This window comes from Marmota monax, unplaced genomic scaffold (assembly GCF_021218885.2).
Source record: "Marmota monax isolate L192 unplaced genomic scaffold, Marmota_monax_Labrador192_F-V1.1 WCK01_AAM20220418_F8-fsc00224, whole genome shotgun sequence".
Taxonomy (NCBI): Eukaryota; Metazoa; Chordata; class Mammalia; order Rodentia; family Sciuridae; genus Marmota; species Marmota monax.
In genome coordinates, this window is record NW_026693937.1 from 1,316,609 (window position 1) to 1,335,701 (window position 19,093).

The 19,093-nt window shown below is 40.1% G+C and overlaps 1 protein-coding gene across 1 annotated transcript in view; it reads right to left on the reverse strand.

The window, feature by feature from the left end:
- Plpbp (pyridoxal phosphate binding protein) overlaps nt 1-14,774 on the reverse strand; it is a 28,810-nt gene extending 14,036 nt beyond the window's left edge. Inside the window, exons 1-4 of the mRNA XM_046463818.2 lie at nt 14,617-14,774; nt 9,049-9,156; nt 8,937-8,972; nt 8,145-8,220 (exon numbers count right to left, since the gene is read on the reverse strand). Of these exons, the coding sequence (XP_046319774.1) occupies nt 8,145-8,220; nt 8,937-8,972; nt 9,049-9,156; nt 14,617-14,715 (319 nt within the window). The 5' untranslated portion in view covers nt 14,716-14,774. The remainder of the gene's footprint in view (nt 1-8,144; nt 8,221-8,936; nt 8,973-9,048; nt 9,157-14,616) is intronic.
- Nucleotides 14,775-19,093: the final 4,319 nt, after the last annotated feature.

Here is a 19,093-nt window from a genome sequence, read left to right on the forward strand (position 1 = left end):
ATTTCAAGCCAAAGTTAATCAAAAGGGATAAAGAGGGACACTACATACTGCTCAAGGGAACCATACACCAACAAGACATAACAATCATAAATATATATGCCCCAAACAATGGTGCAGCTATGTTCATCAAACAAACTCTTCTCAAGTTCAAGAGTCTAATAGACCACCATACAATAATCATGGGAGACTTCAACACACCTCTATCACCACTGGACAGATCTTCCAAACAAAAGTTGAATAAGGAAACTATAGAACTCAATAACACAATTAATAACCTAGACTTAATTGACATATATAGAATATACCACCCAACATCAAGCAGTTACACTTTTTTCTCAGCAGCACATGGATCCTTCTCAAAAATAGATCATATATTATGTCACAGGGCAACTCTTAGACAATATAAAGGAGTAGAGATAATACCATGCATCCTATCTGATCATAATGGAATGGAACTGAAAATCAATGATAAAAGAAGGAAGGGAAAAGAATATATCACTTGGAGAATGAACAATAGGTTACTGAACGATCAATGGGTTATAGAAGACATCAAGGAGGAAATTAAAAAATTCTTAGAGATTAATGAAAACACAGACACAACATATCGGAATCTATGGGACACATTGAAAGCAGTTCTAAGAGGAAAATTCATTGCTTGGAGTTCATTCCTTAAAAAAAGAAAAAACCAACAAATACATGATCTCATACTTCATCTCAAAATCCTAGAAAAAGAAGAGCAAAACAACAGCAAAAGAAGTAGAAGGCAAGAAATAATTAAAATCAGAGCTGAAATTAATGAAATTGAAACAAAAGAAACAATTGAAAAAATTGACAAAACTAAAAGTTGGTTCTTTGAAAAAATAAACAAAATCGACAGACCCTTAGCCATGCTAGCGAAGAGAAGAAGAGAGAGAACTCAAATTACTAACATACGGGATGAAAGAGGCAATATCACAACAGACACTTCAGAAATACAGAAGATAATCAAAAATTATTTTGAATCCTTATACTCCAATAAATTAGAAGATAGTGAAGGCATAGATAAATTTCTTAAGTCATATGATCTGCCCAGATTGAGTCAGGAGGATATAGACAACCTAAACAGACCAATATCAATTGAGAAAATAGAAGAAACCATCAAAAGACTACCAACTAAGAAAAGCCCAGGACCGGATGGGTATACAGCAGAGTTTTACAAAACCTTTAAAGAGGAACTAATACCAATACTTTTCAAGCTACTTCGGGAAATAGAAAAAGAGGGAGAACTTCCAAATTCATTCTACGAGGCCAACATCACCCTGATACCTAAACCAGACAAAGACACTTCAAAGAAAGAAAACTACAGACCAATATCTCTAATGAACCTAGATGCAAAAATCCTCAATAAAATTCTGGCCACTCGGATACAAAAACATATCAAAAAAATTGTGCACCATGATCAAGTAGGATTCATCCCTGGGATGCAAGGCTGGTTCAATATACGGAAATCAATAAATGTTATTCACCACATCAATAGACTTAAAAATAAGAATCATATGATCATCTCGATAGATGCGGAAAAAGCATTCGACAAAGTACAGCATCCCTTTATGTTCAAAACTCTAGAAAAACTAGGGATAACAGGAACATACCTCAATATTGTAAAAGCAATCTATGCTAAGCCTCAGGCTAGCATCATTCTGAATGGAGAAAAATTGAAGGCATTCCCTCTAAAATCTGGAACAAGACAGGGATGCCCTCTCTCACCACTTCTGTTCAACATAGTTCTCGAAACACTGGCCAGAGCAATTAGACAGACGAAAGAAATTAAAGGCATCAAAATAGGAAAAGAAGAACTTAAATTATCACTATTTGCAGATGACATGATTCTATACCTAGCAGACCCAAAAGGGTCTACAAAGAAACTATTAGAGCTAATAAATGAATTCTGCAAAGTGGCAGGATATAAAATCAACACGCATAAATCAAAGGCATTCCTGTATATCAGCGACAAAGCCTCTGAAATGGAAATGAGGACAACCACTCCATTCACAATATCTTCAAAAAAAATAAAATACTTGGGAATCAACCTAATAAAAGAGGTGAAAGACTTATACAATGAAAACTACAGAACCCTAAAGAGAGAAATAGAAGATCTTAGAAGATGGAAAAATATACCCTGTTCATGGATAGGCAGAACTAACATCATCAAAATGGCGATATTACCAAAAGTTCTCTATAGGTTTAATGCAATGCCAATCAAAATCCCAACGGCATTTCTTGTAGAAATAGAGAAAGCAATCATGAAATTCATATGGAAAAACAAAAGACCCAGAATAGCAAAAACAATGCTAAGCAGGAAGTGTGAATCAGGTGGTATAGCAATACCAGACTTCAAGCTATACTACAGAGCAATAGTAACAAAAACAGCATGGTACTGGTACCAAAACAGGCGGGTGGACCAATGGTACAGAATAGAGGACACAGAAACCAATCCACAAAACGACAACTATCTTATATTTGATAACGGGGCTAAAAGCATGCAATGGAGGAAGGATAGCATCTTCAACAAATGGTACTGGGAAAACTGGAAATCCATATGCAACAAAATGAAACTGAATCCCTTTCTCTCGCCATGCACAAAAGTTAATTCAAAATGGATCAAGGAGCTTGATATCAAATCAGAGACACGCCGTCTGATAGAAGAAAAAGTTGGCTACGATCTACATACTGTGGGGTCGGGCTCCAAATTCCTCAATAGGACACCCATAGCACAAAAGTTAATAACTAGAATCAACAAATGGGACTTACTCAAACTAAAAAGTTTTTTCTCAGCAAAAGATACAATAAGAGAGGTAAATAGAGAGCCTACATCCTGGGAACAAATCTTTACTCCTCACACTTCAGATAGAGCCCTAATATCCAGAGTATAAAGAACTCAAAAAATTAGACAATAAGAGAACAAACAACCCAATCAACAAATGGGCCAAGGACCTGAACAGACACTTCTCAGAGGAGGACATACAATCAATCAACAAGTACATGAAAAAATGCTCACCATCTCTAGCAGTCAGAGAAATGCAAATCAAAACCACCCTAAGATACCATCTCACTCCAGTTAGATTGGCAGCCATTATGAAGTCAAACAACAACAAGTGCTGGTGAGGATGTGGGGAAAAGGGTACACTTGTACACTGCTGGTGGGACTGCAAATTGGTGCAGCCAATTTGGAAAGCAGTATGGAGATTTCTTGGAAAGCTGGGAATGGAGCCACCATTTGACCCAGCTATTCCCCTTCTCGGTCTATTCCCTAAAGACCTAAAAAGAGCATGCTACAGGGACACTGCTACATCGATGTTCATAGCAGCACAATTCACAATAGCTAGACTGTGGAACCAACCTAGATGCCCTTCAATGGATGAATGGATAAAAAAAAATGTGGCATTTATACACAATGGAGTATTACTCTGCATTAAAAAATGACAAAATCATAGAATTTACAGGGAAATGGATGGCATTAGAGCAGATTATGCTAAGTGAAGCTAGCCAATCCCTAAAAAACAAATGCCAAATGTCTTCTTTGATATAAGGAGAGTAACTAAGAACAGAGTAGGGTCAAAGAGCATGAGAAGAAGATTAACATTAAACAGGGATGAGAGGTGGGAGGGAAAGGGAGAGAGAAGGGAAAATGCATGGAAATGGAAGGAGACCCTCAGAGTTATACAAAAGTACATACAAGAGGAAGTGAGGGGAAGGGGAAAAATAATATAAGGGGGACAAACGAATGTCAGTAGAGGGAGCAGAGAGAGAAGAGGGGAGGGGAGGGGAGGGGAGGGGAGGGGGGATAGTAGAGGATAGGAAAGGCAGCAGAATACAACAGACACTAGTATGGCAATATGTAAATCAATGGATGTGTAACTGATGTGATTCTGCAATCTGTATATGGGGTAAAAATGGGAGCTCATAACGCACTTGAATCAAATTGTGAAATATGATATATCAAGAACTATGTAATGTTTTGAACAGCCAACAATAAAAAATTAAAAAAAAAAAAAAAAAGAAAAAAAATAATAATTTCAACTTTAAAATGTAAAAATAGGGCTGGGGTTATAGCTCAGTGGTGGAGCGAGCTCTTGCCTAGCACATGTGAGGCACTGAGTTTGATCCTTAGCACCACATAAAAGTAAATAAATTAAAATAAGTAAATAAATGTGTTGTGTCCATCTACAACTAAAAAAAAAAAAGAAAGTGCAAATAGCCAGGTGTGGTGGTGCATGCCTATCATCCCAGCTACTTGGGACGATAAGGTAGGAAGGTTTAGAATTTGAGGCCAGCCTGGACAACATAGCAAGACCCTGTGTTAAAATTAAAAAGCACGAAGGAGTTGAATAGATATTTCTCCAAAGAATATATACAAATGATCAATAAGCATAGGAAACAATGCTCAATATCATTAGCCATTAGGTAAATGAAAATCAAAATCACTACACAAAAAAAAAAAAAAAAAAAATTACCATTTCATGATTCCATAGTTCCTTTGTTGACTTATTAGCAATAACTCTTGTGTATGTGTGTGTATTTGTGTGTAGTACTGGGGACTGAATCCTGGTCCTTGCGTATGCCCGGCAAGCATTTTACCACTGAACTAACATCCCTAGCCCTTTTAAAAAATTTTTGACAGGTTTCTTACTAAGTTGCTCAGATTGGCCTTGAATGTGTGATCCTTCTGCCTCTGCCTCTGTGTGTGCTAGTGTGCTTGGCAATGGCAATAACTCTTTATTAAGTGATTTTATTAGTTGCTTTAGGGTTTAACAGTTCACCTTCAAGGGGTATATCATTTCACATACAGTTCAAAAACTTTACAACACTGTATTTTTGTTTCTCTCCTTTTTTTAAAAAAATATTTCTTTTAGTTGTAGTTGGACACAACACCTTTATTTCACTTGTTTATTTTTGTATGTGGTGCTGAGGATCGAACCCAGGGTCTTATGTGTGTGAGGCAAGCGCTCTACCACAGCCCTCTCCTTCTATTCTTAATGTCACTGTTGTTATGCATTTTGCTTTCACATGTGATAAACCCCAGAATACATATTTTTGTTTATATGACAACATATTATAATAATAGAATAATAGAAAAAATTAGGTAGATTGTAGCCTCTGTCCAGCGCAGGCTACTGAACCGGGGTGGCTGGACTGAATTTGGGGTGACACGAAAAGATCACGCAGACACGGAAATACCTTTTTCTGGGCGTCAGGACAGCTTCACTGTCTCACAGCCTCAAGCTCCCGCAAAGTGGGGCAAGAGAAAAACACGAGAGGCTGGTGTGAGAGAGAGGGCACGTTCTGAGGTTCGGCTTTTATTTCTGAGGGGAGCTAATCCATGGAACACTCTATCCAAATAAGGGCAAAAGGGTAGGATTACAACAAACAGGTGGGTGTAATTCAACCCCATTGGGTGATGCCCACTCCCAGAGATGCACCTTTCTAATCTAAGCGGGAGGTAAAGTCCACTTGCATTGCAGAGTACAATACCAGTCCAGTACCTCTTTACTCAGGACTCAAAAGTGTGTGCATAGCTCCTGTTCAGGGTGTCCCTGACAGTAGATAAATTTGATAAATATCTAGCTAGATGGGATTAGTGGGAAAGCGAGAAGATACAAATTACCAATATCAGGAAGGAGAGAGTTAACCTTACTAGAGACTCTAAAGATATTAAAAGGATAATATAAAAATATTACAAGCCAGGTGCAGTGGTGTACATTTGTATCCCAGCAACAAAGAATAAACTGATAAATTGGACTTCATCAAATTAAAACTGTTTTTCAAAAGACACTGTTAAGAGAATAAAAAGACGAGCCATAGACTGGAGGCAAATATTTGCAAAGCCCATATCTGATAAAGGACTTATATTCAGTACAAAGAACTCTCTAGTTTCAATAGTAATAGTACAATCCAATTAACGAATAAGCAAAAGAGGACTGGGGATATAGCTCAGTGGTAGATATGTGTTTGCCAGGAATGTGTGAGGTTCAGGGTTCAATCCCCAGCAACAGGAAAAAAAAAAAAAAAAAGAAGAGAAAAACAATGGGCAAAAGACTTAAGACACCTGAAAATATATAGACATCAAAGATGGTAAACAGGTGAAAAGATGTTCAACATCACTAGCCATTAGATAAATGCAAAGACTTGACCCCATATCATCATCATCATCATCATCATCATCTTCTTCTTCTTCTTCTCCTTCTTCTTTTTTTTTTGTAATAGGGACTGAACTGAGAGGTTACCATTGAACTACATCTTCAGTCCTTTATTTTATTTTTTGAAGGGGGTACTGGGGATTTAAACCAGGGGTGCTTTATCACTAAACTACATCCCCAGCCATTTTTATTTTGAAACAAGGTCCTGCTAAGTTGCTTAGGGCCTTGCTAAGTTACTGGGGCTGGCCCTGAACTTGTGATCCTCCCACCTCAGCTTTTCATTGCTGGGATTATAGGCATGCACTATCAAACTGGTCACATACCTATTAGAATGGCTAAAAGTAAAAGACTGGGGCTAGAGATGTAGCTCAGTGGTAGAGTGCTTGCATAGCATGTTCAAAGCTAGGTTTGATCCCCACAACTACAAAAAAAGGACTGACCATATACTGTTATCAAGAACTTCAACAATGCTGGTGGAAATTTAAAGTGGCACAACCATTTTGAAAAACAGCTGGCAGTTTCTTAAAATTTAAAGATTGCTGGTTGCAGTGGCATGTGTCTGTAATCCCAGCACTTGGGAGGCTGAGTCAGGAGGATCACAAATTTGAGGCCAGGCTCAGCAACTCAGAAAGATCTTCAGCAACTCTGTGAGATCTTATCTGAACTGTCTGAAAAAAAAAAAAATAGAAGGACTGGGGATGTAGTTTAGTGGTAAAGCTTCTTTGGGTTCAATCCCCAGTACCCCCCACCCCTCCCAAAAAAAGGTAGAGATAAAAGAGCAGTACAGAGTTTAGACCTCAGCACTAAAAAGAAAACAAAAGTTACACATCAGACATACACTATGTGAATCAGTCATTCTACTTTTAAGTATTTTACTCCAATGGAGAAGAAAATATATGTCCATACAAAGACTTGTATAAGAATGTTCACAGCAACTCTCTTGTAACAGATAAAAATTACAAGCAAGTCAAATTTTTGACAGATCCATGGATAAAGAAATTGTGACATATTTATACAATGGAATAAAATAAAGAGAAACAATAAAGAGGAGCAAACTGCTAAACACATGCACGAACATGATGAATCTCAAATTTATTATGCTGAATGACAAATAAGAGTACATACTTTGATTGTTTATGTAAAACTATAAAAATGTGAATTAGTCTACAGTGATAAAGCAGGTAAGAGGCACTTGAGCAAGAGAAATGGGGAGGAGCAAGAAGGGAAGGATCACAAAGAGACAGGGGGAAACCTTTGGGGGAAATGGATATGTTGATTTTTTAATTGCGATGGTTTCCGAGATATAAACTTATGCCCAAACTTATCAAATTGTACACTTTAAATATGTGCAATTTATTATAAGTCAATTATACTTTTATCAATTATATTTTAATAAAGCTGTTAAAAAATAGTTTAATTTTGATACCTTGAGAGAAATTCAGTTCCTTAAGATCTCCATCTGTCACTATCATATAGTTAAACCTTTCTATAGTTAATTTTTTTTTTTTTTTTTGGTGCTGGGGATCAAACCCAGGAGTTTGTGCATGCTAGGCAAGTGCGCTACCACTGAAGTATAACCCTCAACCCTGAAGTTAATTTTTTTTTTGTACCAGGGATTGAATTCAAGGGTGCTTAACTACAGAGCCACACCCCCAGGCTTTTTAAAATATTTTATTTAGAGACAGGGTCTCACTAAGTTGCTTTAGGGTCTAAGTTGCTGAGGCTGGTTTTGAACCTGTGATCCTCCTGCCTCAACCTCTCAAACCACTGGGATAACAGGTGTGTGCCACTGCACCTGGCCCCTATAGTTAATTCTTAATTTTACTTTTCTAAATATTATTTAAAAAAATTCCACAATACACATGGTGAATTGGGTATGCTCTAGTAAGTTGCTCTCTTACACAGAAGGTAGCCTAAGTCATATGATGTTGCAGTAATTTTGTTTTCATATTTAGAGTTTCATCTTACCCATCAATTTGTTGACGTTTTGTTTCTGTAGGTGGCCAATGAAATGCCATTTGATCTCAGGACATGAAGACAGAATCTGAAGTGAAAAAGGTAACCATGTTTGACTCATGTTTTATGGAGGCCTCTCCAGTTCAAATAATTTGCACACTTCTAGTGACCTTTCAATCTGCTCTGTCCCTTAAATGTAATAAACTGCTATTGCCATCTCTTAATGAGGCAAAAGGAAACTTAAAAGAAAAATCTAAGGCTTCTACTGTGTGCCTTCCTTGTTCCCATCTACTTTCTCCATCTTTTAGATATTACCCTTTAAGGATGAACTGATTTAAGCTTTCAAATCTCAAAAGGACAGAGGATTACAGCAAGCTCTTAAAAATCATCATTTCTTTCCAGACACGGTGGTGCACACCTGCAATTCCAGAAAACCAGAAGGCTGAGGCAGGAAGACTGCAAGTTTGAGTCCAGCCTCAGTAGTATCATGAGACTTTGTCTCAAAATAAAAAATAAAACGGATTAGGGATGTAGTTGAGTATAAAATGCAATGAAGTACCCCTGGTTTTAATCCCTAGTACCAAAAACAAAACAACAACAAAAATACCATTTCCAAATGGCCAAAAAGAGAAGACAATAGTGTGAATAAAGACAGAAAAATCTGAGCATTTGGGACAGAAGGCAGAAATGAACTAAAATTTTTTACTCCAGCCCAATTTCCTGCTCAACCACCAACAGGGGTCTAATTTTCAATTAAAGGGTCAAGATTCAGATACAAACAGGAGACTTCTGATATCCACTTACTTTAGGATTTGATGCTTTTTCTAGAAGTTCCTGAACCTAAAGGGTAAAAACAGAACGTCAGAAGCCTGGCAATCATGACTCTTTCAAAGGCTCTCCGGGAGAGGGTTCTTACATAGTTCTCTCCAAAAGTGCGCTGGCCGTGACCATAGGCCTCAATCACCATATCTGCTGGTTTGGTTTTGCTGACTGCTACTAGCCGGGGCTGGATGGCTGGGAGATCCTGCCAAGAGATAAAGCATCACATGAGTGAACATTTGGGAAAATTATCCCAGTTAAGTCCTGTAGGATGCATTCTGTAGAACAATCGGCATAGATATCAACTGGGCATTTGGTAAGATACATTTTTCTGATATTTCAGGGAGATTAGTATCAAAGAATAGTGAATTGCCAGGTTTCGTTCTCGACTAAAACTCAGGGATCACTCCAGGGAAACTGGGCTAATTGGGTTGCATGAAATAACCACACAAGAGACACAAATACCTTTTTCTTTTGGGGTTGCTGTGACAGCTCCTCTGATCTTAAGGATCCACAGAAAGAGAGAGAGAGAGAGAGAGAGCGAGCGAGCGCACGCGTGAGGGAGAGGAGGGAGAGCGAGCACACACTGACCCCTTTTATTGAGAAGCTATTCAGATGAGGCAAGGGGTCAGGTTTCAGGGGGCTGAGTCCAGCTTCATGATGTCTGCTGTCAGCAGGTTGACTGACACCTGGGTAGGCCACACTCAAGGGCACAGTAAGAGAAGGGGACACACACAAGGCACTTCCATGGAAGATTTTATCCTAAACAGGGCAAGGGGTAATATTACAAAGGAATAGGTGAGTGTAGCTTCACCCATGGGTCTATAGCAAGACACACCCATGCATGAGACACCATCCCTCAAACCCAAAAAGGGTGGGGAAAGCTTTGCCACATTCTGCTACTGAGCGCCTCAGCATCCAGCCAGGGAGTGAGACTCAGTCACGTGCAAGGTTGGTCTCCCACAGTGAATAATGTATTTTATTTTGAGACAGGGACTCATTAAACTGCCCAGGCTGACCTTGAATTTGCAATCCTCCTACCTCAGCCTTCCAAGTAGCTGGGATTATAGGTGTGTATCACAGTACCTGGTTCATAAATGTCTTTTATATTCCTGATTTCTCAACTTAGTGTTAACTACCTTAATAACCAGCAAAAGATATTTCTCTCAGGGGAGCTAGACAAGTTAAAGCAATATTTCCTTAAAGTGCAGTCTTTGATCAACTGCATTAGTATCACCAGGATCCCACTGAGATCTACTGAATTTGAATCTCTGGGGCTGGGTTCTGAGAATCTCCCTTTGGTTTTGTTTTTATGGTGTCACGGATCAAATGTAGCACCTTCTCCATGTCAGACAAGTACTCTGCCACTGAGCTATACCCCCGACCCTCAGAATCTTTTTTTTTTTTTGGTACCAGGGATTGAACTCAAGGGCCCTTAACCACTGAGCCATAACCCCAGCCCTTTTTCTTTTGAGACAGGGTTTTGCTAAGTTGCTTAGTGCCTTGCCAATTGCTGAGGCTGGCTTTGAACCTGCGATCTTCTTGCCTTAGCCTTCTGAGCTTCGGGGATTACAGGCATGCCCACCATGTCTGGAAAGAATCTCCTTTCCAACAAGCTCTCCAGTGATTCTCATGTACACCAATGTTGGAGACCATTGAGTCTGGCTAAAGGAAGTTTCATGGAGACTTAAGAATCACTTCATGGGGTCGGGAGTGTAGTCAGTGGTACAGCACTTCCTGGCACTGGGTTTCCAGCACTGCAAAAAGGAAAGAAACAAAAAACCAAAAAGTCACTTCACTAAAGGGAGGCTTGGTCCTTGTCCATGATGACATTCCAATAACGGGGGACAAGGTTTTGAGAAAAAGGATAAAGTTTTCCCAATTTGCTAGCACACGAGAAAAGCAGCAGACTAAGCTATTAAAGGCTGTATGCAATTCTAACTGCCAGAGGAACAGAGGGTTTTTAAAAGGGGAATACAAGGACTGTGCTGCAAGCATTATGATCAGTAAATATAATAAATGTCCAACTTGTGTCCCTGAGAGAGCCATTGCTTGGGTTTCCAGGTCTGGAATTTCCTCATACTTGTGGGCATGATAGCTTAACCTGAGACAGGAAAAATGTTAGTTGTTTCCTCCACAATTAGAGAGGGGATACAGTTTTGGAAACTTACTCTAGCCCTGGTAAAATTATTTTATTTTTTTTTCAAAGAACAATAATATTTATTGGGGAACAGCAGAGCACTGCAAGGGTAATATGCATGCCTTACAGTAAACTATGGGTGTATTAAAGGAGGTTGAGGCAAAGGAAAGTGTTTCTTTTGGGTGGGGGGGTACTAGAGATTTAACCTAAGGGTATTTTACCACTGAGCTACATCCAAAGCCCATTTTTATTTTTCATTTTGAGACAAGTTCTCAGTAAATTGCTGAAGGCCTCATTAAGTTGTTGAGGCTGGCCTTGAACTTGTGATCCTCCTATCTTGGCCTCCCAAGTCCCTGGGACTATAGGCGTGCACCATTGAGTCTGGCTAAAGGGAAGTTTTAAAAGACAAAAATGAAGATTACATCAGATATTTTGAAACAATTATCTTTCATCACAATGATTAATAACAAGAATGGTGTCATTCTGAGGTTGAACACAGCTTTTGGGCAGATGTCTTTGTAGAAATACTCCCCCGCTCCCTGCCCAGTACTGGGGATTGAACCTAGGGATGTTCTACCACTGCGTTACATCTCCAACCCTTTTTGTTTTTATTTTATTTTGAGACAGGGTCTCACTAATTTGCTGGGGCTGGCCTTTAACTTGTGATCCTTTTACCTCAGCCTCAGGAGGCACTGGGATGACAGGCATGCACCACTATTCCTGACTAAGGAGTACTTTTTGTTTAAGGATATGGTGGCCTTTTTAAGCTTGTGGTTCTTTCATGGTAGGTGAAATCAGATGATTATGCATAAGGTTCCAGATTAACTTCTAGGTTTTTGGTGTTTTTTAAACACGTCTTTATTAGTGCATTTTAGTTATACATACAAGTGGGATTGATTTTGACATAATCATACGTACATGGAATATAATTTGTTCTGTTTCAGTCCCCAGTGATTCCTCTTCCCCTAATCTTCTCCCTCCCTTTTCTTCCCCTTCCTCTCCTCTACTGGTCTTTCTTCTTCCTTCTATTTATTTACTTAGGTATTGGGGATTGAACTCAGAGGTGTTTTACCACTTAGCCACATCCTCAAACCTTTAAAAAACATTTTTTTTTAAAAATTTTTGTATTTGGAGACAGGGCTGTTCTAAGTTGCTTAGGACTTCACTAATTTGCTGAGGCTGGCCCTGAACTTATGATCCTCCTGTCTCAGCCACCCAAGTTGCTGGGATTACAGGCATGGGCCACTGTGTCCAACCTATTTATTTTTTTGAAAAGAAAAGAGTGATTTATTGGCTGCAAGCTGGGGAAGTAAAACTGGCTCCAACATGCCTGGACTCAGTCTCCCTGCTGCTCACTGGGATACCTATTTATTAATTGGTGCTTTATAGATATACAGAGATAGAATTCACTATAGTACATTCAGATATGTACACAGCATAATTTTGTCAATCTTTAGTTCTTCCCTTTTCCTGTCCCTCTTCCTCCCTCTCAATACCCTTCCTTTACTATACTGTCTGCTGTTTTTATGGTATCTGCCTGCCCTCCTTTCCTTTATTTTGCTCTAGCTTCTGCATATGAGAGAAAACATTTGATCCTTGACTTTCTGAGTCTGGCTTATTTCACTTAGCATGATGTTCTCTAGTTCCATTCATTTACCAGCAAATGCCATAATTTCATTCTTCTTTACAGCTGGGTAAAACTCTATTGTGTATACATGCTATATTTTCTATATCCATTCATCTGTTGATGGATGCCTGGGCTGGTTCTATAACTTGATTATTGTGAATTGCATTGATAAAAACATTTATGTGACCACATCATTAGAGTATGCTGATTTTAGTTCTTTGAGAAAAATAACAAAGAGTGGGATAGCTGGATCATCACATGGTGGTGCTATTCCTAGTTTTTTGAGGAATCTCCATACTGCTTTCCAAAATGGTTGTGTTAATTTACATTTCTACCAACAACGTAGGAGTGTACCTTTTTCCCCCACATCCTCGGCCTAATTATTAATATTGCCCCATTTATTCTAAAAGTGGTCTGATTAGGTCTATGTCCAAACCACCTGTAAACATGCCTATCTCCTCCAAAAGTAGCCTGAATGGATGATGATATGTAATTTATTGTTCAATCTAAGACTCTGCCACCCAGTGGTAGAACTGAGACTAGAACACAAACAATTCTGGACTCAGGTGTAGACCTATCTGACCTCTTCCTATACCAATTACATAAAGAGCACTGCTTCCCTGTATACTCTGCTGCAACAAATCCACACAGAAGCAATCAGAGAAGAGACTGATTAATCCATATAGGTCAGTCTTCATGTCCCTCACTCACCCTGGGATTTTCATAGAATCACAGTATTCTCAAAGACATGTAGGAGTCCAGTTGAATGTAAAAAGTCTTATTTTTCTTCTTTCTTAGGAAGACCATCAGTTTTGTAGGAGACCATGTCAAAATTCCTAGGATCATGCTGATGAATGAATAGTTTTCAGAGGGAAAAGTGGAATAGGCAGCCCATTTATCTGACAGAGACCCTGGGATAACCTCCCAAAGTGATGTTTATTAGGGGAAAACCTAGATTTTTTTTTCTTGGAGAATCACTGATAATCATAAAATATTAATGCCAGGAAGAAGCTTAGAGCTTTCAGAGTTCATTCTATTGCTGTACAGAAGAGGAAACAGAGCGCCAGAGTAGTTAAATGATTTGTTCACGGTAGCATCTAATTAGTAGTTAAGGAAAGACTGGAATACAGGTCTTCTGTCTTCTTGCCAGCATTCCGAGTTCTGAAACCATAAACACTTTATCAGAGAGGCCTTTATCCTTTGGGTTCATGTCATTGAAACTATTCAGCTATCTTGCCCAGAGATGAGCATGTACTGATGATCCTGGAAGCCCAAGAGGCAACAAAATATATACGGTAGAAAAAACAAAAAACAAAAACAAAAACACCCCAACAACACACTCCTTTTAAACTGCTTGGGGGCGGCTTCCTCCTGCTCCAGACTCACAAATGCAGTTCTGGTGCCTGCAAAGTCGGGCCAATCCACCACCACGTTAGTTGGCCAGGGGAGGAAACGACATTTACTGAGCATCTACTAGCTGTCAGACACTGCCACACACGTAATCTCGGGTGATGAGGCTCCCTTGCATGCTGTGGTATCACACACTTCTCATGCAGCCTGTGTGTAGGCACGGGCCTGCCCCTCCTCGAGTCTTACAAGACCCCTACACCAAGCAATGGAAAATGGCCCCGATATCTGGAGACGAGTCATTTTTACTGTGTGGTGGGTAATTTTTGAACCGACAAAGCCAACCTCTGGAGAACCTAACAGACACAACTCGAGGTCACGGAGGAGATCCTTCGCTAGCCTTTCTGGGGCTCCGCAGTCCTCGCTCACGCTTCGCCTGCGGGTCCCGCCCCTCGGGGAGACACTTCTGCGTCACCGTGACGACCTAGTCCCACGCAGGTGTCCCCCTCCTCAGAGGCCGCCCATCGTTCCCCCACATGCCCTTTCCTCACCCTCGGCCGCCTCGCCACAGCCTGCTGCACGCGCTCGTTCACTGCCCGCAATGCGAACCCGACTCCCAGCTCTGCGGACATGCTGCCAGCTCTCCACATTCCCCGGGGACAGACGCAGAGCCCGGGACCCTCGGAACCCAGGGGCTGGGACGACCTTCCGGTCCCGCCCAACTCCCGCCATGCGACCCAATCACAGTTCTCCACCAAGTCGTCTTACCCAATCGATATGCGGCAGCGCGGGGCGGGCACGAGGCGGACGGCCCGCCCCTCGCAGTGGCCATCTTGGGGAGGTCGCTTGCGGGCCTGGAGGGGGAAGCCTGGAGGGGAGCTGGGTCCCCCAGCCGCGGGGTGCCGAGGCCGCCGCGGGGTGCCGGAGGCCTCCGCCGAGAGTCCTCGGGTACCCGGTCTGCAGTCTTCTCCTTCCTGCCGCTCCCTACCCCCAAGGGACTTCTTTGAGGCAAACTCCGCAGCATGTTCTTTGGGTCCTCTTCCCTTAAAATGCATTACAAGGTTTGCCCGTTTCTATAAACTGAAATTCTAGACGAAGTGACCAGGATTAGATCCTGCTAGAGCAGAGATATAGCTTTTAATATATTGGATGGTTTTTGTGAGAAACCCTTAATAGATATAAAAGAACACTCCAAAGACAAGGCACGATTCAAATGTATGGTTATTTTTGTCATCCTGTAAACCAGTGCTTGCTTATAGAAATATGTGGTTCACACAGAAATCAAAAATTTCCCATGTGCTTATAAAAAATAAACCAATTAAATTATATATTTATTTAACCCAATATATCCAAAGTAAGATTGCAACATGCAATCAATGAAGCAAGCTGCAGTGACGCAGACCCATAATCCCAACGACACCAGAGGCTAAAACAGGAGGACCCCAAGTTCAAGGTCAACCCCCGAAATTTAGTGAGACCCTGTTTTAAAGATTAATAAGGATTGGGGATGTAGCTCAGTGGTAGAGTGCCCTTAGATTCAATCCCCAGTACAAAACAAACAAAAACCAAAAGAGCAGCTTTAACTCTTGGAAAAAAAATTTAGTTAGTATTTGAAATCTAGTGTATAATTTTGACTTACAGCTTGCTTCAGTTTGGGCTATCTATAACACAAGTGGTCAGGGCTGCGTAGGCTAGTGCTGCTTGTCACACTTGTCAAAGGAGAGGACAGACAGGTTTAGGCCAACAAGAATGAGCTCAGCACACAGTCCAGTTCTTCCGTCTCCTGTTTGTCCAGTTCTCTGGCAAATAGGGTCCTAAATTTGATGAGCTAGATAAACACCACACAGTCCTATGGTAAAATAGTAGGTACTATGGCAAGTAGAAAGAGATTGCTTTTATGGAAAGCAAATTTGGTTGCAATTACTGTTCAAAGAGTCTCAATTCAGTTTAATGACATGTGATGCTATTATGTTGGAGAAAGGCTAAAGTTTGTTCTTTAGCCCTTTAGGTTGCTTTTTTGGTCTTGTGATTGGGCTCACTCAGAGATTTCTGGAAAGAAGAGGCAATATTCTTTTTCTTCTTATACCTTTTCTCACCAGACTCCAGAAAGTGAGATGGAATTTTACATGTTCTGCTCTGGGAAAATAGTTTTGGACAGAACCTTACATCCTTGCAATGAGACTCCTTTTGGAGAAGTCTACGGTCATTTTTCATGGTACACATGACTAGATTATAAACTAGAATTGCTGAAGATATTAGGAGTAATTGTATTCAAGTATCTCTAGTGTTGATATATTTTTACTCCAAAGTGGTAAACATTAAAAAGTGACCAGAATAGCCCTTCATGGAATAAGCCTAATAGTTGTTTGTTGTAGAGGCACAAAATTGTATAGAACTAGCCGATAGGAAGTGATGGAAGGAACAAAGGAGATGGCGGTGAAGGGATGTATAGAGAAGGGAAAGGATGAGCATGAAATACTTTTAAAGAAAACATTTTAAAACCATAAATATGCTGGCTTTAGTGGCATACACCTGTAATCCCTGCCTTGGGAGTCTGAGGCAGGAGGATCACGGGTTTGAAACCAGCCTTCCCAATTTAGCAAGTCCTAACCACCTAAGTGAGTTTGTCTCAGAATAAAAAAAAAAAAAAAATATAAAGGGCTCAGGGTATAGCTCAGTGGTAAAGCACCCCTGGGTTCAATCTCCAGCACCAAGAAAAACAAACAAACAGAAAAAAACCATAAATACTTCATAGATCTAGGGAATATCTAATGGTGATAGCAATTCAGGTTATAGGTCACTATGATAACAAGTAGTCCCTTCCTTCCCTCTTTCCCTCTTTCTTTCCTTCCTTCCTTCCTTCCACTAGTGGGGATCGAACCCAGGGAGTTTTAGCAAAGTAACTATATCCCCTACCCTTATTTTAAAAGTAACTACACCCCCTGCCCTTATTTTATTTTTCAGACAGGGTTTCAGTAAGTTGCTGAGGCTGTCTTCAAACTTGCAATCCTCCTGCTGTGTATACCACTGGTCCAGTTTGTATCTTCACTAATAGATGAGGTCTCTCTCTTCTGTGAATTACTAGGCAGTGCCATCCTCCACCTTCTTACCTATTCAGTGAGCCTTTGTTGAGGCATTATTCTGTAAAGGAAATTTACAGGAGACCAGGATGAGTTGAGATTTTACTGTAGATTTATTTCTAAGATGTTTTTCATTTCTAACACTCTACGATCTTATGAAAATGGAAGTAGGAAAAAAAAAAAGATAATGGTCCTAGTCCTATTATTGTTTCACATTCCAGCTTCTTTACTGTTTAAAATTATTTAGCTTTTGAATTTATTTTTGTAGTACTGGGGATTAAACCCAGGGGCATTTTAAATCCCCAGCCCTTTTTATTTACCATTTGGAAACAGGACCTTACTGAATTGTTGAGGCTGACCTCAAACTTATGATCTTCCTGCCTCAGCCTCCTGAGAACTGGGATTACAGGTATGCACCACTGCATCCAGCTCCTTGTTTTCTTTTTTAGTTTTTTCTTCAGTTGGATGGATATCAACTATCTAACTTAACCTTTTACTCTCCCCTGCTACATAATCCTTGAAAAATGCAAGTCCAGAATTATTTCAGCACCAGTAATATGTCTTTAAATTCTTCCCATAATTTGCAGAAACAAAGGAAAAAACAGATTAAGAAGCCAAACACCCAAAAGGAGTAGATCATCTTCTTCTCCTTCTGCTTTTCCTTCTCCTTCTTCTTCTTGGTGCTGGGGATTGAATCTAGAGTTTTGAGCATGCTAAGCAAGTGCTCTACCACTGAACAGAACTTTCAGTCCTTTGTGTTTTACCTGAGCTATATCCCCAGCCCTTTTTTTTACAGTTTTATTTTGAGACAGAATCTTGCTATATTGCCCAAGTTGGCCTTGAACTCGAACTCCTGCCTTGTCCTTCGGAGTAGCTGGAATTACAGGTATATGCCATCAGATTTTATGAATAATCTAAAACTTGGTATTCATCATAAATGTCATCAAGTTTTTAAAAACATTCACCTCTATAGTCCTAGGTCCTCTATATGAGAGAAGCATATAAATTTTAAAATTATTTCCTGAGCCTATAGTAATTCTGTTTTTTTTTTTTTGGTGGGGGGGATGTTAGAAAAAAGATTAGTGTTGCTTAGTTATTTGACTTTGAAGAGAAGTGGAGTCATAGTGCCCATGTCCCAGGTTAAATGAATTCAGGCAGAGTAGCCTAAGACAGCAATTCCTGCACAAACATGCTGTCATATTTGGCTTTTGAAATGTCAGTATAGATTGTAGACCTGGGGAGGGCCCTAAAAAATCATCTGATCTCTCACATAGAAAGAATGACATTTAGACCATCCCAAAGAGCATAAAATTTCCCCCAATTTCTGAGACTTTTCAGAGAAGAAAATGTTATCTGTGCTAAACCCTGGACTTACTTTCTATTGGCAGGGAACTACTTATTCCTATTTCAAACTTTAGCCAGATGTATGTAAATTCTTTTAAAATACTCTGCCAGGTGCAGAGGTGTACATCTGTGATCCCAGCTACTTACTTGGAGGCTGAGCTATTTGAAGTAGATGGCAAATTCAAGTCCATCCTGGACAATTAAGTGAGACCCTGTCTACAAAAAAAAAAAAAAAAAAAAAAAAAAAAAGGGGTTGGGGATGTAACTAAGTGGTAAAGGGCCTGAGTTCTATCCCCAATATCACCTGTGCCTCTCCCCGCCACCAGCCCAAAACAAAACAAAACAAAACCTAACAACAAAGCCCAGTGAAGTTGTTAAATTTCCCTTTTGCCTTTTGTGGGGTCAACTGGTGAGTTCACTTTTTAGAGAGTTTCTCTCACCACCAACCCCAGTGCTGGGGGTTGAACCTAAGGCCTCATGAATGCTGGGCAAGCACTCTACTGCTGAGCCACATCCCCCGCCGCCCCCCGCCACGCCCTCCACCTTGGTTTTAACATTGTTCTCTTTTTAGAATCTTCAGGTTTCTATTTATTCATTCAGAACT